Raw genomic sequence first — 20,191 nt, forward strand, 5'->3', positions numbered from 1 at the left:
TTTCCCCCATGTATTTTTTTTTCCTTTTTCCCCATTTTTCCTAGCGTGCTTTCATTTATTTTGCTGATTTTTTCCTTCCTCACTCACTCCCAGCAGCTCTATTACTCAATCCTGTGGTCCTACTCATCAGATTATATGACACTGAGGGTAAGGGCACTTGTTGAGGCCACCCCCCAGATGAGCTGAAGGACATGGGAACAGAGAAGAGAAGCTTGGATTACAGGCTGCTTGTCAACTGTATCCGCAGACCTGTACTTCTAAGATGCTCCCACAGTCCTGAATCAGAGCAAGAACAGAGGTGGTGACTTTCCTCAGGCACACTTTGGCCCAACCTCCAACTTGAGAAATATTGACCTACAGCCTTTTTGCCTATACTAGTGAGTTCCTGTTCTCTAAATATGACATTGATCATTCCTGCAAAACTTCAAGATCTTGTATCTTTCATCATACTGCTAAATAAGGATCCCAGTTCAGCAAATGAGGTTCTGGGGACTATGTTTAAGAAACCATGAAGCAAACTAAAGAATAGAACCTCAAAGACTACTGCATTCTTAAGTCCACAAACACAGTTGCAGAAAGGGTACCTAAAGGTATGGTGGAAAAGGCTGGTACATGAGAAGATGGTGCTTGTATAGCAACAAGTTCTTTTCTCAAATAGTTATGATGAAAATAGGTGAAACAGGTTACTTCTGAACAGATAGCAGATTGAACTGTGGGCAACTTACAAGAACAGGTCTCAAAAAAACAAAAAAGAACACATGCAGAAGTGGTAGGAAAAAACATAATATGGTAAGAATGAGAAGAGACTTGTTGACTCATGCATTCACCTTCCTGCCAATGCAAAATTCTTCCCAATGGTATATTTTTAGTGTAAAGTTCAGTTGTTTTAGGCTAAGTGTTGAAAAGGCAGATAAGGAATAAATAAATAGTAAGAGGTCAAGAGGAACTGTGAGGGTTAATAAAGGAAGAGAAATTTAACAAAATAAAGGGGAGGACTATCTGTAAGAAGATCAAGCTACTTTGAATATAAGCACTATAAAAAAAATTGATGGAATCCTAAATAAAGAATAATAATATTCCAATTTGGACAGAGAAAAAGGGTGGGGAGTGGGATCTGTAGGGACCTAACATTATCATTATTTGTCCATGAAGGCAGGCAAACAGCACGTTTACACAAATTATACTAATTGAGAGGTCTTGCCAACATCCACAAGGACAGAGATATGGAAAGTTACCTAGACACATATGAGCAGTAAAAAGATAAGATTAAACACAGAAAAGTAATTTGAAACATGCTCAATAGAAGGGAGAGACACAGAAAGGACTACATTGAAAAAATATCTATGGATGATAGTTAAGTCTGTGAGATTGTCACAGAGGTCACAGATTGCGTGACTTTCCATGACCTCTGACTTCTGCAGTAGCCAGTGTCCCTGGCTCAGGGGAGGCTTAGGCAGCCCCTGTGCCAGGCACACCGGCTGCTGCTGGGGCAGTCTTGGGCCATCACACCCTCCCTCCCCCCAGCAGAAGAGACTGGGTGTGGGAGGAAGCAAGGGGGTGGGGGCACGGGATGGGGTGAGGTGGGTTCTGGGAGGTGCTTACATGGGGAGTTCCTCCGAAGCGGCGACATCCCCCTCGCTCAGCTGCTAGGTGGAGGTGTGGCCAAGCAATTCTGCGCATTGCATCTGCCCAGGGCACCGCCCTCACACTTCCTATTGGCTGGGAAATGGCCAACGGGAGCTGCGGAGGCAGTGCCTACAGGCAGAGGCAGCATGCAGAGTTGCCTGACCATGCTTCCACTTAGCAACTGAGCAAGGGGGATGTTGCCGCTTCCAGGGAGCCCCTCAAGTAAGCACCACTCAAAGCCCGCCTCATCCTGTCCTGTGCCCCAATCCCTTGCCCCCTCCCACACCCAAAATCTGCTGTGGGTGGAGAGGAGTGAGCCAGGTAGGAAGCCTGCTGGCCCCACCATATATTTCACGTTATAGCAGTCTTGGATGACGACCCAGCACATGCTGGTCATTTAAAGAACACTTTCACTGTAAATCTGACAAAATGCAAAGATACTAATGTGAAATTTCAAAAGATAGCTATAGCACTCAAGATTTAAGAATCAGAAGTGCCTTCCAAAATCAAAGAGGGATGAAGTGTGGAGCATGCTTTCAGAAGTCTTAAAAGAGCAACACTCAGATGCAGAACCTACAGAACCCACCCACCAAAAAAGAAAATCAACCTTTTGCTTGTGGCATCTGAATCAGATGATGAAAATGATCATGTACTGGGCTGCACTGCTTTGGCTCGTTATCGAGCAGAACCCATCATCAGCATGGACGAATGTCCTCCGGAATGGTGGTTGAAGCATCAAGGGACATATGAATCTTTAGCACATCTAGCATGTAAATATCTTGCAATGCTGGCTACAACAGTGCCATGCAAATGCCTGTGCTCACTTTTAGGTGACACTGTAAATAAGAAGCAGGCAGCATTATCTTCTGTAAATGTAAACAAACTTATTTGTCTGAGCAATTGTCTGAACAAGAAGTAGGACTGATTGGACTTGTAGGTTCTAAAGTTTTACATTGTTTTATTTTTGAATGCAGGTTTTTTAGTGCATAATTCTACATTTGTAAGTTCAACTTTCATGAAAAAGAGATTGCATTTGTATTAGGTGAATTGAAAAATACTATTTCTTTTGTTTTTACAGTGCAAATATTTGTAATAAATAATATACAGTGAACACTGTAAACTTTGTATTGTGTTGTACTTGAAATCAATATATTTGAAAATGTAGAAAACATCCACAAATATTTAAATAAATGTTATTCTATTATTGTTTAACAGCGCAATTAATAGTGATTAATTTTTTTAAAGTTGCTTGACAGCCCTGGTTATTAGAATTACTGATGGTGTCTAAATGCTAGAAATGCTTGGGGGAGAAAATTATTAGGGACAAAGTGGAGAAACCTGCCATCCATTCTCTCCTTCGACAAGAATTGGAGTTGAAGGGCAAAGGTGTGAGAAACAAGAAAAAACCTTGGATGGAAAAAACTGATTGGAGGAATAGGTTAATAACATATCTAGTACAGAGCTTTATAGAAATGAACAGAATCTTCAAAGTACGGCCTCAGATTTATCTCCATTCTTTTTGCCAGGATAACTCTGCGTATCCAAAAAAAATTAAACTTTTGGAATACTACTTTGCAAATTCATCTAATGTTCCATCTACTTTCACATTCAGGTTTTTTTCCTCAATTATATCTGCTTGCGTTTTTCCAAACCAAGTAACTATTTTCTGTCTATGTTTCTATCTATTTAGGTAATTTTGTTTTATTTTCCATCTTCAGTGGTGTTTGCTGCACCCCCAATTTAGTATCTCCCCACAAGTTTCTTTAATATTCTAGGTTTACCCCACATTTTCTGATCATGGTCTACAAAACAGAATTAATGGCAGTCACTAGACACCTCTCTCTCTGTATATACACACACACACACACACACACACACACACACACACACACAGAGAGAGTTTAATTTAATTACAATTTAATACTGTAAACAGCAATGATGATTGTGAAGCTTGGTTGAGATGCTGAAGTCAGAGGGGGGAAGAGGGTTGGATATTTTCCAGGGAATGCCTTACTGGCTAAATGATGAACTAGCACTCAGCTGAGCCCTCAAGAGTTAACACATTGTTGTCAATGTAGCCTCACACTCTACAAGGCAGCACAAATGGAGAGAGGGGAGACAGCATGGCAGACAGAGACAGAGACACACACTCTGTGTGAAAGAGAGAGAGATGCGCATTGCCCCTTTATGTACGCTGACCCCACTCTTAAGTACATTGCCTTTTTTAAGTAGATCAGCAAGTTGAGACAGCTGCTGTTGCCAGGACGCTTCCTCCCATGTCCTCCTCCCTGCTCTATGGAGATGGGGTAAGCTGGGGGCAGGAGCAGAGGGGAGGGAGATACCCTGACATTAGCACCCCTCCCCTCCACCCCTCTGGCGCAGCAAGCAGGAGGCTCCCAGGAACAGCTCCAAGGCAGAGGGCAGGAGTAGCACATGGCAGTGGGGGGAGGGACAGCTGAACTGCCGGCAACTGATAGCCTGCTGCTGCACAGGGAATTTAGGGGAGCGGGGAGCTGATGGGGGGCTGCCGGTCCACCCTGGTTCCAGCCCCCACCTGCTAGCTCCAATGGGCTGCTCTTTCTGCAAGCAGTGGACAAAGTAGGCAGCTGCCAAACAATGTTACAAGGGAGCATTGTGCAACTTTAAACAAGCATGTTCTCTAATTGATCACCAATGTAACAACGAAACAACGTTAACAGGGACGACTGTAAGTGAGGAGTTACTGTATCTTCTTTAAGATCACTTCTAATTTGAAAAGTGAGATACTATTTAATGTTGAATTCTGCGTGTGTGATACAAAGTCAAAATAAATTAACATACATGTTTCACAGATTACATCACACTGGCACAAACAATGCAGTACAAAAAGCTTTGAAAAACCTGTTTAAACTAATACATTTATATCTTTGTATTGAAACAGTAATATTCAGCATTTATAGTACAATCCTCTTTACTCAAGTGGCCTAATATCCAAAACTTCTGGGTAACAGGCATTTAGATAAATGGAAGTGTTAATCTGAGCAGCAGTTTCACTGACAAAGAAATATGGGGAACAAAGGGAGGAGTAATGCTGATGTTTACTTAATACTTTGTACTTTTAACAAATGTATTAACACACCAACACTGTGGTTTTAATACAATTTTGGTGTTTTAGTAAATTAGTTTTTTTTATTCTGTATTAAAGTACAAAATATTAAGTATTAAAAGTACAAAGTTGTTGATAGCACTAAGAGGCTAGTTCAGGAGTTATTAGCAGATGATTAACTAATACAGGACTACCTGGGGGAAACTGTAGATTTCATTAACTATGATTTTCTTGTAAAGGGAATTCAGATTACTGGAATTATACTATATACAGGCTGTTAAGGAATTTAGGGTCTATATGAAAGGATAGACTAACAACCTGGGAGTGTTCCAGTTCACTGCAAAAAGAACAGAAAGCCTTCTTTTTTTCTCCCCCAACAGTCTCTCTGATCTTAACAGATGGGATTTAAGTAGTACTGCCCAACCAACACATGAAGAAGGGTGGTGAGGATGCAGAGAAAAGGAAAGAAAAGTTATTTACTCGTAACTGTAGTTCTTGGACGCCCTGTCTACACTACAAAATTATGTCAACCAAATTTACATCGGCATACAGCCACCAGAGTTATTAAATTGCTTGTTTTTGCACACTTGGCTCCTTTAGTCGGTGGTGCGCATCCTCATCAGGAGCACTTGTATCGATTGTCTTGTCAGCATGGGGCATTGTGGGAGTTCCTGAAAGCAATTAACAGTCAACATAAAGAACACAGTGTATACACTCACACTGCATTGACCTAATTACATTGACTGTGACTGAGGAAGGTGGTGCTACTAAATCAGCATAAAGAGGCACTTACATTGGCAGGGGGGGAAGTGAAGTTTTGGATATTTGGCCACTTGAGCAAACAGGATTGTAAACAGCTGTTGACAATTGCACAGCTAGGTCAACACAAGGTAGCTTACATCGACCTAACCCTGAGTATAGACCAGGCTGGAGAGCTGTCGGTGTACAATCACACTCATGGGATGGAGCCCATAGCAGCTTAGGCTTCTGGAAAGCCAAGTCTATAGGGATGCATAAGTGTAATCTAACAGGATGTTGGGTCTTGCGGTGCATACACAGACACCAGAGTGCAACTTATGGCCCTGGGGCCCTTTAAAACTGCAAGCTGTTAGTTGCAGGGTACATACTTGCTCCTAGTCATGGGACCTACAGGAAAATACTCAAAAGCTTCCTGCCTCTTAGGCAAGGCAACAAACAGGAGAGACCAAGATAAAGTAAAGGGTTCTCTGCACCTGTCAGTCAAAGTCTGAAAGTGGGGACACCTACACGGAGCAGGTGCCAACTTGGAGGTAGTGGGAGAGCCTCAGCTTGGAAGGATTGTGAAGCTGTGGAAGAAGGGCTGAACAGTGGTCAGGAAAGGCTACTAAAGGTGATAGGAGGGGTTCTCTCCCTTCCCAACTGGCAGAATCAAGGAAAGCCTCATATTGGTACTCTGAGTTTATCTGACCTTGGTCTGCATTTTTTGTTATTTAAATAAATCAAACCCTACAGAAGGGTTCTTGGACTAGATGGTCAATTGCTGGGATCTTCATGCCCCCTCATAATGCAGAATATTTGATGCCCAAGTTACTGTGTAAGTGCAGCCCCCATTCATATCCATTCCTTGGCCTGAACTGCAAGTTGTATAGCAACCTATGAAACAGAAGGAAAGTGGGCTCTTCCTCCTTATCTTCCTGCACCCACAGGTGTACTGGGCATCCAGCAATTTCCACTATTTATGTTAGTCTTGTGCTGGTTTGTTCCGAGTTTCAAGCTGATGGATCTGGCTTCTCTCTCTATTGTTCTGCATAATGTCTTTCTAGGCAACCTTCTTTTTCTTTCCAGTTGAAGGTCCATGTAATCACTTGCCATGGAAATCAAGTTGGTGGCATACTTCAAGTTTGTCCTAAATATGTCCATCGTTGTCTTTTTACTTGTGTCTATTTGATACTTTAAATTGGTTTGCTCTACTTAGAATTTCTGATGTTGCAAAAGGACTCCTTCTGATGGTCTCTGAACATCTACCATAAGCATTTACTTTGGAATTAATTGATCTGATCAATTTCAATTTCAGTTGTACATTTCTATGACTCTGCTCCATAAAAGAAGACAGACATGATACCAATGTTTAAAAAAAAAAGAAAGTACTTGTGTGTCAGTACTTGGGATCCTTTTCCAAATCTTTACGAAAGTTGTTGCTGCTTTTGATATTAATTGCTTGACATCTAACATGGTATCACCATCACTGCACATCTCATTCCCTAGACAGGTAAAATGACTTATTATTTCTAGTTTTTCTTCATCCACTCTAATAGTTACTTTGGGGACACTAATAGCCATATATTTTGTCTTCCCCTTATCAATAAATAAATCAAGTTGTTTTGCCATGATAGAACATTTGGTTCTGGAAGGTGAGCAATGACTGTACATTTTTGATTGATTTAATTAGGTTGCTGCACTATTAAGGCTTCAGGAACAAACTGGGTCTTACTAGAAATTGGTTTACCTCCACCCAGGAAAGCAAAACGGGGTAGACAAGTGTCTTTCCTTAGCAAACTCTGGTTTCTCATGCTGTGTTGGTGGTTTCAGTACACAGACATGTCAGACGTTGAGGATGTGTTTTCCTATCTTAATCTTCCAAACACTAATGTGACTAAAATTGGGTCAGCCATGGCTTAAGGATATTTTTGTGCAACTCTTTTCCATTAAGTTAATATTCCAAGCAGTGAGTGAGCATCCATGTAACCTCACCTCAAAAGATTCACTTTGAAGACATGTTGGATAAAATCAGGACACTTTTTGGTTCACCATGATAACTAATTAATTGAAGTAAACAAAATTACTGTTTCACATACTATTTTGGTGCTCGGTTTCAAGAGTATGCCATTAAATTCAGTTGTCCAAAAAGAAAATACAAATCCCTCTACTGATGGAAGGATGCTGTTACAAATGACATGACATTCTTAAAAACACTCAGGGGCTGGAGATCTTCAAATGGAAGAAAGCAGAATTGGAAATGCCAACTGTCCAATGTGAATCTCAAATACTTTTTCAGGAAAAGAATATGGGTTGCACATGCAAGCACCTTAAAGTCCACCTATACCTAGAAAATTCCCTGATCCACTGCTAGCAGCATTGATCTGCAATATTTCATTTTTAATCTGACATTTTAGGAACCAGTTCACCCACTTAACATCCAAAAATATATACCTTTTCTAAAAATGGTCTGCTGCCTCCTTCTTTGAGGCCACAAAAAATATAGAATACCCCTTCCCTCGACATCACTGTTCATCAAGAGAAGGCCCTCAACCCCCAGAACTGGAAAGCTGTGCATAGCAAAAAGCCAGTTCTAGTCTGTGAAAGGAAAAGATGAAGGGAACAGAGAGATTCTTGCGATACTGAGGAGGTGGCTTTTCCCAGGCAGAAAAGAAAATGAGAGACTGTCCTCCTACCCAAAGGCACAGATGAAGAAAGCTGATAGTCCCTAAACACCAGAGGCTTCAGGCTGAAAAAGACGGCTTGGATTTACACCCAGGGAGACAGAAGTTACACCAGCTCCTAAAAACTGGAAAAAGGTTTATACTTTGGAGGGAATCTACTGACTGTGAAATAATATTTTCATGAGGAAGAGAGTTTAGAAGCTCCTTTGCTGGTAAATTGGTTCAGAAATATTACCTCACAAATGAGATAGCCCTGTCTAAAGTGACATGCGGTAATATGGAGCTTAGAAGATACAGCCCAACCACCAAACCATAATGCTCAGCTGCAAAGATCACCTTCCTTCACACTATGCTGAATAAGGCAGGAATAAAAGTGGAGAAAGCTGAGGGAACTGCTCATAGTAGGCAATACCTCGATGGTGAATGGTTATTATCCTGCCTTTCAGAGTAAACAAGGAACTCAGAATTTGCATTGTTGCTGATCAAGCCATATACACGAGTTAAGCCTTTTTTGACTAAATGAAATATACGTACTTGCAATTATATAAGAATTACCTATGAACAAAGTTCTAGTACTTCAACAGAGTTGGCAGAAACTGGAAATTTAGCAGGAATACACTTCCTAGGCAAACATGTAGGTTAAAACTTCCAAAAGCTCCTAAAGTGCTGAAGTCAGTTTTGAAAACGGAACTTAAGTGTTTTGTGACTTTAGTTCTGTTGAACATTTTAACTCTAACTTCTAAGGAACAGATGTGCTTTTTAGCGGTTTGGTAAAAGATAGTTGGGATTTGGCTGAATTCTGACTTAAATATTAACTTCAAGCATGTGCATTGCTTTCCGTTTTTATGGGAAACAAATATGCCAGTGTACTATTAATACAGTATGTACACGTGACGGGTTGGATCACAGAACCCCCCTTGGGAGCTGCCACCTGATGTGCCAAGACTACTTCTGCCCCTGCTTTCCTGCCCTGTCAGCTTAGGACTTAGTGCTCTGCCTGGTTTGAGCCAGACTTGCTACCTTGCAGTCACTGTCCTTTGTTCCAGTTTCTTTCAGGTATCTTTGGGGGTGGAGAGGCTCTCTCTTTAGCCAGCTGAAGACAAAGGAGGGGTCTCCCCTGGGCTTAAACAGACTTTTTCTTGTGGGCGGAGACCCCCTCCTCCCTCCTATGCAAAGTCCAGCTACAAAATGGAGTATTGGAGTCACCTGGGCAAGTCACATGTCCATGCACAACTGAGTTCCTTACCAGCTAAGCCACATTCCTGGGAAAGTCCAAATGTGGATTGGTGTCTCCAAGTTCATTGTTGGCTTAAGTGTTTCTTGCTGGGGTACTTACTGAGAATATTCTTTTCTCAGGAAGCTGACCAACTGCTTCACTACAGCCTACTTAGAATGAAACAAGTATGCAGCCAATATTCATAACTTTGAATACAAAAATGATACATGCATACAAATAGGATTAATAGATTCAGTAGATCATGACCTTTACAGAGCATGTTACATGGTATATGTAGCATAAAACACATTCTAGTTATTTATATATATATACACACACACACGGGCATATTTCCATAAAGCCTTATGAGTGGCACCGTTACAGTACATATGTAAGTAAAACTGCAGAGAAAGTTTATAATGAACAGATACTCTCAACTTATTAAGAACAGAGGAACGGCCATACTGGATCAGACCAAAGGTCCATCCACCCCAGTATCCTGTCTTCCAACAGTGGCCAATGTCAGGTGTTTCAGAGGGAATGAACAAAATAGGTAATCAACAAGTGATCCATTCCCTGTCACTCATTCCCAGCTTCTGGCAAACAGACACTAGGGACACCACTGATGCTTAAGAAAGTTGAGTGGAATTTCATTTTTAGTAGGTGTGGATGTGATATGATCTGCAACTCCACACACCGAAGGAGGCAGGGCTGCAAAGGAGTACTACCTTATTCCAGACAGTGTGGTGACTGATTGCGATTCATTACTTACATTTTGCTAGCACTTAAAGCTCCAACCAGGATTAGGCCCCGTTGTGCTAGGCATTGTATGAACAAAAGATGATCCTGCCCCAAAGAACTTACAATATAAAAAAACCTGACAAGACACACTTTTTGCTTATGGCAAAAAATACATCAGCATTTTGTCAAAAATAAAGTACATCCCCCCCCGCATTTTCCCTCCCTCACATACCACCACAACCCTTTAACATCCCCTCCCTCTCCAGCTATCACAGTTAACCTATGAAAGTGCACGCAGATGGGGCAAGAGATCTTGCCCGACTGCATACATTGAACAAGAAATGTTTTCTACTCCTGTCTAGCAAATTACATGATAGAATTTACTTGTTTTCTATTTTTCTTTTAAATTTCTTTATTAAAGTCTTAAATAAAAATACATTAGAAGAATATTAACATTGCACAATCAGGTACTTATAAATCAGAAAAGGAAAGATTTCATGTTGTTCATTCAATCTTTACTCTGTCCCTCTGATGCATATGCCCTACCATTCAGTTTCCAATTACATGGTCACATGCAATTTTTTTCTACAGACCCCCTTTCTTATTCAGTGCAGGTTTGGCTGGCATGCAGTTTATAGGGCATGGGACCACACAATGAATGATGACGATAAAAAGTAAATACTTCATTGTTATCTCCTTCACTAGCTCTAGACATTGTTTGCACCAAATTAGTTGGAATCTTGCAGAAAAACAAAACAAAACAAAAACATTGCAATTGAAAACTATGGTACTGCATGTGCGAAGGACAAGAGGTAAAGTTGGGAGGGTAACCTTAACTTTGTCATCACCTGGTTAATGCTTCTCTACATAACTGTAACTTTCTTTTAATGCAATTTATTGTAGTGATTAAATGGAGAGAGTTAAACTTAGCTGAACCTCAAAATGTTATTGTGTCCTCCAAGGTCAAGTCATTACTATTCTCCCACCCCCACCCCCCGTTACTGTAACTTATTCCACCGTGTGATGGGGTAAACAAGCTCCAAGCTGGGGAACAAGAGACTAAGAGATTTTGGGCAAAGCCAGACCTGCCCCACCACACCTGCGGTAAATGCTCCACCTAGTGGAGAAACTAAAGGACAGGGAAACAGCTCATCTGGGTGGCAGAGATGGAAGTGAGCAGACCTGCAGCCCACAGCTCCAGAAGTGCAGACCAGAGGGAAGCCTAAAGTCTCTGACACAGCTGGCCCAAAGGGGCCCTCCCTGAGGGAATGCAGGACCTATCCCAGAAACAATAAGACAAGGAAGTAACTCCTTCTCCTCGATCTGTGGACACTGCACTCCATATTCTTCACAGAGATATTATATGATTATGACATAATCATACTGTATCTTATACATGATAAGTCACATGAGGTATCATTGAAAAGGTTATGACTTACTGAATATGGTTATCTTATTTGTATGCATGTATCATTTGTGACAAAGTTCCTCCTCTACCTTGGTGGGTCCCGCGCTTATTGGCAGATTTGCTCACCACAGTGACCTTCCCCACAGTCTGGATCAACTCCTCTTGTGTCTGATCAGGAGTTGGGAGGTTTGGGGGGAACCCAGGCCCGCCCTCTACTCCGGGTTCCAGCCCAGGGCCCTGTGGATTGCAGCTGTCTATAGTGCCTCTTGTAACAGCTGCATGACAGTTACAACTCCCTGGGCTCCTCCAAACACCTTCCCCATGGCCTCCTCCAAACACCTTCTTTATCCTCACCACAGGACCTTCTTCCTGGTGTTTGATAACGCTTGTACTCCTTAGTCCTCCAGCAGCACAGCCTCTCACTCTTAGCTCCTTGTGCCTCTTGCTCCCAGCTCCTCACACGCACTTCCTCTCCTCTGGCTCCTCCTCACCTGACTGGAGTGAGCTCCTTTTTAAACCCAGGTGCCCTGATTAGCCTGCCTTGATTGGCTGCAGGTGATCTAATCAGCCTGTCTACCTTAATTGCTTCTACCAGGTTCCTTATTACTCTAGTGCAGCCCCTGCTCTGGTCACTCAGGGAACAGAAAACTACTCATCCAGTGACCAGTATATTTGCCCTCTACCAGACTCCTGTACCCCACTGATCTGGGTCTGTCTCACATTTTTGTATCTGAAGTTAGGAATGTTGACTATATATCTGTATTACAAATGGGTTTACACCTGGGGAATGCTCACTAGGCAGAATGCACTAGATTGCTGGCTGGGAAGGACCCATTCAGGTTAAAGGGCCATTAGGAGAAAACAATATGCCTTTGAAGTTCATCTCCCATTGGGGAGGCTTCCTGAGGATTCTACAAACAGCCTCTGACTCATGGCTGCTACGACACTACAGGCACATGTGAACAGGTCACCAGGTGCTGTACTCCATCTTGAGATAACAGTGTTTTTCCTCTGACTCAAAGCTTGGTTCCCATGCCAAACAAAGGGTTCCCACCATATTCAAAAGCTATTTAAGGCAGGAGAGTAACATCATCCTGGTTCTTCACTGACTCCCCACCCAAAGAGACTCTTGGATAACATCTAAGGAACAGAGGGAGACTGAACTGGGAGAAGTGCTGGATCTCAGGGCTAAAAGGATTTTTAGCCTGTGAATGAAACACCTGGGGATTCCAAGCTGTAAGTTAGTGCAGGTTGCCTGTTAAGAATCTGCTGCCTGCTTAGATCATCATTTAGCATGAGAATCTGCTATTCATATCCAATCTCTTTAGTATATTAAGCTTAGTTTGTGTGTTTTGTTTATTTGCTAGGCAGTCTGCTTTGATTTGTTTGCTATTCCTTGTAATCACTTTAAATCTATCTTTTGTAGTTAATAAACTTGTTTTTGTTTGTCTAAAACAGGGATTGGAAACCTTTCAGAAGTGGTGTGCTGAGTCTTCATTTTTTCACTCTAATTTAAGGTTTCACGTGCCAGTAATACCTTTTAATGTTTCTAGAAGGTCTCTTTCTTGAAGTCTATAATATATAACTAAACTATTGTTGTATGTAAAGTAAATAAAGTTTTAAAAATGTTTAAGAGGCTTCATTTAAAATTAAATTAAAATGCAGATCTCCCCGGACCGGTGGCCAGGGTCCAGGCAGTGTGAGTGCCACTGAAAATCAGCTCGTGTGCTGCCTTCGGCACACGTGCCATAGGTTGCCTAACCCTGGTCTAAAACCTGTGTGTGGGGAAATCATAACTCCAAGCAGAAAGCTGGGGTGAGGGTGGGTGAATTTGATGATCTTAGCTGTACAGTTTTCTGTGCAGTGCAAGACAGTATAACTCTGGGTTTACACTTCCAAGGAGAGTACGTGTCTTTGGAACTGGGAGGAGCCCTAGCTGTGCCTTCCTATGCAGGGGCTGGTTAAAGAACTTGTGTGCATGTAACTGCAGCTGGGTATGTCCCTACTTGTATGTGTGCTGGCAGAAGTGCAGGCTGGACCCTGGGAGGGCTTGGCAGGCTGGTCACAGCAGTACAGTGCAAAGGGAGCCCAGGCTGGTGGGTGAGGGGCTCGGTGGTACCCCAGTTTCATGTGGCACCCCAGGGGGAACCCATCACAACCCCTCTTACTTATTTGATTTGAACTTCCCCAACAGGGGGAAAGCCTTGGACTAAACTGACTGAGGGGGAAGGGAGGAGACAAGAGGAAGTGACCCAGGGAGGACAGCCTTAAGCAGCCTCAGCTGCCAGACCCAAAGGGCCCTGGGTCAGAGCCCAGCGGAGTGGGAGGGCCCAGGCTCCCCTCCCCACAATCCCACTGCTAGTCACAGATTGAAGCCTTGACCACTAGGCCATGCTTCCCAACCAAACCCCGAGTGAGGACCATTACAGCCCATGACATTTAAAATGTGTAATATTATATTGCATATGGATAGCTTTACTTCTGGGCCCTGAAGCCTCACAGTATCAGAATTCCCAATGATGATTTTGAAAAATTTGTTTTGGCCATTTACTTGGCTAATACCAGCAAAACATAACTGACCTCCTCAAACTCTCCTCCATCTTTTTCCATCTCAGGAGTCTTCCCTCCTCACTGCCATTAACGTTCCAACTGCTACATGTCAATTCCCTGGCCACCCAGATTGCATCTGGCAAACTCAGAAATGCACTCTTCATTTAACAGAAGACATATCCTCACTCTCTTCCTTGCTGATTAAGCAGTTAGGCATTTTAAAGGGAGATGTGACAATTGCCAACAGTGAATATGCAAACCAAATTTTAGATTGCAGTTTAAAAGGATATTTGAATGGTTAAAAATCTAATAAAACCGATTGATTAACTTTTTGGTAACTACTGAAGAAAAACGTCAGAGTTCCAATTTGGGATTTTTCATGCACTTAGCTGTCCTTCATGGACAAGGATACAAAGTTTCAATGCTCAAGAAATGTACACATAAATAAATCATCTGTATTGGGCATCTATATTAAATTAGATGCTCAAGTCAATGAGAGTTTTGCCTGAATAAGGACTTGAAGGTTTGGCTTTCTGTTCCTACTTAGTAAGGAGAATATTAAAATCAGAATATACTTTCATTTGTAGCACTTGATATAGAGCTTTTAATCTGAAAGCTTCAGAGCACTTTATATAAAGGTGGGTAAGAATTCTCTCTACATGTGATTATTGTCAGACAGAATGGGTAGTTTAGGTACCGAAAGACCAAGCAGCTTGCCCAAGGTAACACAAATGTTTAATGGCAATTTTAAAAACTTCATATCCAGCCCCACATTCTAGTCCGTAAGCAACAAAATAACTTGAAAAACATTAAAAAAAATTGTACCTCACTAGTATTTTTTACTCTTTGATAACTTAGGGCTAGCAGAATGGACTCCCTCTTACCCCACCTTCCCCCTTAAAATAAAGTGAAACAAAATTCTGGAACAAAGAATGTCCACCAGAAATTAACAATAGTGCTGAAGTTTTCATTTATTGTAAAAAAATTGTTTTCAGGACAAGTGCCCTCTCTTCAGCTGTAACTACATATGGCACCACTTCTGTAATACTGTTTTTCAAGCATCTCTCTCTAATTTGAAAGTTTTTCCATATATACTTTCAGCTGTTGTATACTTTTCTTTAATAAAAAATTCAAATTCTGTAGTGATACAAGTGGTTAGAATACAAAAGCGAAGTTGAGAAGAGAAATAAGTCATCTTAATGATTTAGATGTTGATGAAACAACTCAATCACCATTACGTAATTTAACTGAAGGATCTTTTGAAAGTAAAGATTAAAATTAAGAAATAATGTAGCATATGGCACTAAAGGAGTCACAATGCCCTAATAAGTAATCTAGTAGCACCACCTCCTGGTCATATTACCATGCACACATACTCGAAGGCTGAAAACATTCTACTTACTATTAATTTTGCCACATACAAAAACTGCAGAAATCATTTTCTCAAAGAGATAGGTATACTGAGAAATAAAGGTAAATTAAAATATCTGCTGACAAATATAACTCGCTGCAAAAGACTGGGAATTATTAACAAGCAAACATTTTGCCAGAATTCAGGAATCTGAGCAAACCAGTTTTTAGTAAAAGTCACAAATTCAGTTTTTTTAAAAACATTCCTGCAACTGAAAGTGAACTTGTGCACTTCTTAAACAAAACTTATTTTTATGCAATATTCTGATCCCAGAACAAGAGAAAAATGTACTGGAAAAGAGCATTATTTTTCAAAATTGATGTTCATTATTTGAAACTATTTTTCCTCACAATTTGAATGAAAAAAGGTGAATGCTGACAAATCAACCAAAGCAGCATACGTACCTTGAAATACTTTCTTCTTATACGGGTCATATTCATTAGCATTACTCCAGAATTTATTCCAGTTATTCCATAATATGGGTGTCTAGCAAAGCGATTATACCATCCAATACGAGGTTCCTCGTGTTCTGGTGCCATTGCAGCAATTTGTGTGGAATTAAATTTTTTCAGAAAAGACCAAATATCATCAACAGGTCTCAAAAACAGGATGTCAGTATCAACATACAGTAACGAATCCAGATCTTTGAGGATTAACTATGAAGAAAAGAAGTTAAAATCAAACTGTAGGTGATCCATGAAGTAACTGTTTTGCTTTTTTATAGCTTACTTGGACAAAAAAGTTATTTGGAAACTCCCCCATGCACCCCTTGCCCTTACTGAGTAGTATAGTTTACATATTTTCATGAGCCAATGAATTCACTTCAGACAGATAGTTTACAAATGTACAAATTCTTTTATTACACATAATAAGAATAGAAAGAAACTGAAACCTGATGTAGATTGGTGTACCATGCAATTGAAAAGGCAACTTTTTTCTTTAGTACATTGCTACTAAGAAGAAAAAATGGGAGTTAAGTGCTTTTGTAAAATGTGACAAAAATGATTTTTAGTGGAAACAAACAGTTCCCTGCATAATTTCAGCCAACAGTTAAATTCAAAAACAATTCTTGATGAATTCATAAAAAAACCTGTAAACATTGTACTATTATGAAATAAGCAAACTTACTGGCAAGAACAGCCTTTGTGAAGCACAGGGTTTAAACAGTTTCTTCCATTCTGCTGCGCTCTCAGTCGGAAATGTTATTGGGTATACGGTATAATTAAATTTTCCTTGATATTGCAAACCATTGAGCTAGGTAAAGAAAAGACAGAACTTTTTAAGTTTAATTTTATCAGAGAATAATGTATCATAGGAAGAACTGATCGATTAGATTGATAACTTCACTGAAGATGTGCAGAAGTACGTATTGATCTAATTGATTTTGATTAATCTTCTCCTCCCTCCCCAAAACTGGAAAGATTTTTTTAACGACAAAAATCAGACAGAATACTGTTCAAGTATGCTTAATGTCAAGCCAAACGTGATTCAGCAAAGGTCTTTAAAATGAGAGAAAATCAAAGATGGGAAACAAAAGTAAAGGAGAATGAAAATTACAAGCTGTCATATGTCCTATGCCATAGAACGTATGCCATACATCCTAGCAGTTGAAGACAACTTCTTGCTGACACCTAACTGCTTATTTGAACATTGGAAATTAGGTTTGTTAGGAGAAGCAAACCTGTCCACAGGAAGATAGGCTCTGACTGTCATGACATTCAGAGTCTACCGAAGTGTACTTTTCGATATTGAGTTGAAGTCCTAACCTGTGGAATGGGGACGTTGCTGTCAGTACTGCAGAGAGAACTGTGTCACGTGACCGGGGTTGAGGCAAGGGAAGATGATTATTCGAAGTCAACATAGGTGAGAGGTTACCACTGCCATGGTCTTTGAGAATACATTTGGGTCAGCGGACAGGCTGACCGGAAGCACTCTACTCGGGAAGCGATCCTGGTCAACTATAAAAAACAGCAATTTCTTGTGAGGGGGATGAACGGCGATGTGAAAATATGTGCCCTGAAGGTTGAGGGCAGTGAAACAAATCCTTGGAACACAACGATGGAATTAAGCGTCACTATCCTGAATTTCTGTGATTTCACAAAGGTGTTTAGGATCTGAGCTCTTATATTGGTCCCCATCTCCTGCTCTATTGGGGACCAGAAAATACTTAGAATAGAATCCCTTCCCCTCTGTGCTGGACTGGAACTGTTTCTATAGCCCCCTTGGATAGAAGAGAAATGACTTCCTGTCTTAGTAAGTGTTCATGAGAGCGGTCCCTGTAAAGATATCGGAAAGGAGCGGTGTGGGGTAGGAGTTAAAGGGATGGAGGTAAATTGAATGGGACAACCAAATATTATAACCTACAAAACCCATTTGTCATTTGTTCCCATGCAGGTCAAAAGTGGGAGAGATGGTCCCTAAAGGGAGGGAGGTGGGTGGTATGGTGCAGTTGAAGATTCCTGAGGTGAGGCTACTCCAGACCCTCAAGCAAATCATCAAAATTGATATTTCATATAGAGGTCGGCCAGATGGTGGTAGCAGTCATGGTAAGCACTCTCTTCTTCTCATATCTTTGTCATCTTTTTAGGAGGTTCAGAAAGCCTGTGGTAACTGGGGAACTGAACCGGGTTAGATATCTCTGCTGTTTGCAACCTGCTAAATTTTCTTTTGTTTTCAGGCATATACATGCCAAGGGACCTGAGTGTGGCCATGGAATCTTTCAAACTACAAGAGAGATTCATCCATGAACATGATGAATAGCTTAAGTCCATTAAAAAGGAGGCCTTCAACAGTATTTTAGGTCTCCCTAGAAAAAACAGACAGCTATAGCCATACTCTACGCATGACAACAGCAGTAGAGATGGAATGGGCCACAGTGTCAAATGCATCTAGGGAGGCTTGCAGCAAGGTTCCTGCTAAGAGCTGACCATCAGCTATGACAACCTTGAAGTGCTCCCGATATTCCACAGGAAGGTGTTGAATAAAATTGTTGCATTTATCATAGTTGGTGTAGTTGTACTTTGCCATTAGGACATGGTAATTTGCAATCCAAAATTGCAGGGTTGTGGAAGAGTAGCTTGGTCTTTAACGTGGGGTGTAGACTTCATATGAGGTTGTCTTCAACACTCATTGATAGACTCACAACTAAAAAATTTGGTGGAGGGTAGCAGAAAAAAAATTCAGAATTTTTCAACAGGATGTAGTACTTCTTATCAGCCAATTTGCAAGTAGTTGCCGTGGTGGGAGAATCCAGAAAGGCTTTATTCAGTGGTAGAGCCACTTAGAGGCTGTGCTATGTAGAATATCCACAAGTTTATGTTGTGTCTTCTGGACTGCCTCTAATGGAATGCATAATGAGTCAGCAATCCACTTAATCAGTTCCAGAAACTGCTTGAAACCATCAGCAACAGAAGGTGGGGGACACATTACAGCCTCATATGATGAAAATGAAATATTAGTTTGTGGTGTCACCCCCTTATCTGCTGTATCTTCTTCCTTCTCAATAGACTCCTCCTGAGTTTGGGGCTGTTGAGAAGGGAGTGATGGAGCAGGAGAATGTCCCATCCATGATCTCCTTAGGAAGAGCTAGACATAACTGCTGGAGACAGGCAGCCCATGAGACCCAGTTCAGAGACTGATGTGGGCTACAAGGTGGGGCAGGGGCACATCCAGCATTGGTTATGCCAGTAAAAAGGGGCACAAAAATTGTTTTTCCTTGGAATTTCTCAAGGAAGGTGGTTTGGGAAATATCCCTTTCATGACAGACAGCAAATCCCTGTACTGAGATGAGAGAACTGAGGAATTATCTTCAACCTAGTCCAAGGGCAAGGTGGACAGTGAAGGTGAAGACAGCTGTCTGTCTGGTCTGATTGGTTCTAGAAACTCAGGCAATACAAGGGAAAGAAAGCTTCAGTGATCCAATAGATTTTGGTGTTGATAGTCACTTGGTACCCATTAACAAAGGAGACTCTGTACTGTCTGAAATTAGAAAGTCTCTGGAGTAGCTAAATTCCTGTGGTATCAGGTGTACATGAACTGAAGAAAGTCGAGGCTCTGCTGTGGTCGGCATCAGTAACAAGAGAGAGAGCTGACTGCTTCAATGGTCTCATTTTAGAAGACCGTATCCCTGGCACCAACACTGACTGTTTCAGTGGTAAGCATCTCTTGGATGACACTGGTACTGAAGACATTGACTTCTGGGATGCCGGTTTGGGTACCAACATTGTGGAATCAGTAGGTAGCACTGATCTTCCTGAAGCACAATCCTGCTTAGGCAGTACTTGGTCAGTTTCGGTACCAAGCAGGGCTGGCCTTACTATGAGGGGAACTGAGGAGGCTGTCTCAGGTGCCAGACTGTGCAGGGGCACCACTACGACCCAGAGTGTAGAAAATTCTGTCTGTTGCTGGTGCATACATATTCTCTCTGCTCCAGCTGCACAGAGATGGTGGAGTGCTGTGCGGGAGGAAGGAGGGCACAAGAGACATAACAAGCAGGCAGGAGAAAAGGTGACAGGGAAAAACAAAGCAGCAGGAGCTGCAGAGAGAGAGAGAGACAGAGAGAGCGCGCGCAAACTCTTCCAGGCTAAAGTTCCAGCCACAGTGGGTTCTACAGGAACAAAGGACTGGAAAAAACTGGCTTGAAATCTGGCATGCCATGAGAAGGCAGCAAATCACCAGAGAGCATTTCATAGGTGGAAAGAGCTTGAGATGAGACTAAGGGTACGTCTACACTGCC

General features: G+C 41.5%; 1 protein-coding gene across 2 annotated transcripts in view; it reads right to left on the bottom strand.

Annotated features, from left to right (window-relative positions):
- GXYLT1 (glucoside xylosyltransferase 1) overlaps positions 1–20,191 on the bottom strand; it is a 70,081-nt gene that overhangs the window by 17,538 nt on the left and 32,352 nt on the right. For both annotated transcript variants that reach the window (XM_050936283.1, XM_050936282.1), the window contains 2 exons: positions 16,585–16,710; positions 15,861–16,112 (listed from right to left, as the gene is read on the bottom strand). In XM_050936283.1, coding sequence (XP_050792240.1) covers positions 15,861–16,112; positions 16,585–16,710 — 378 coding nt within the window. The remainder of the gene's footprint in view (positions 1–15,860; positions 16,113–16,584; positions 16,711–20,191) is intronic.

The sequence above is a fragment of the Gopherus flavomarginatus genome, chromosome 1, assembly GCF_025201925.1.
Source record: "Gopherus flavomarginatus isolate rGopFla2 chromosome 1, rGopFla2.mat.asm, whole genome shotgun sequence".
Classification (NCBI taxonomy): Eukaryota; Metazoa; Chordata; order Testudines; family Testudinidae; genus Gopherus; species Gopherus flavomarginatus.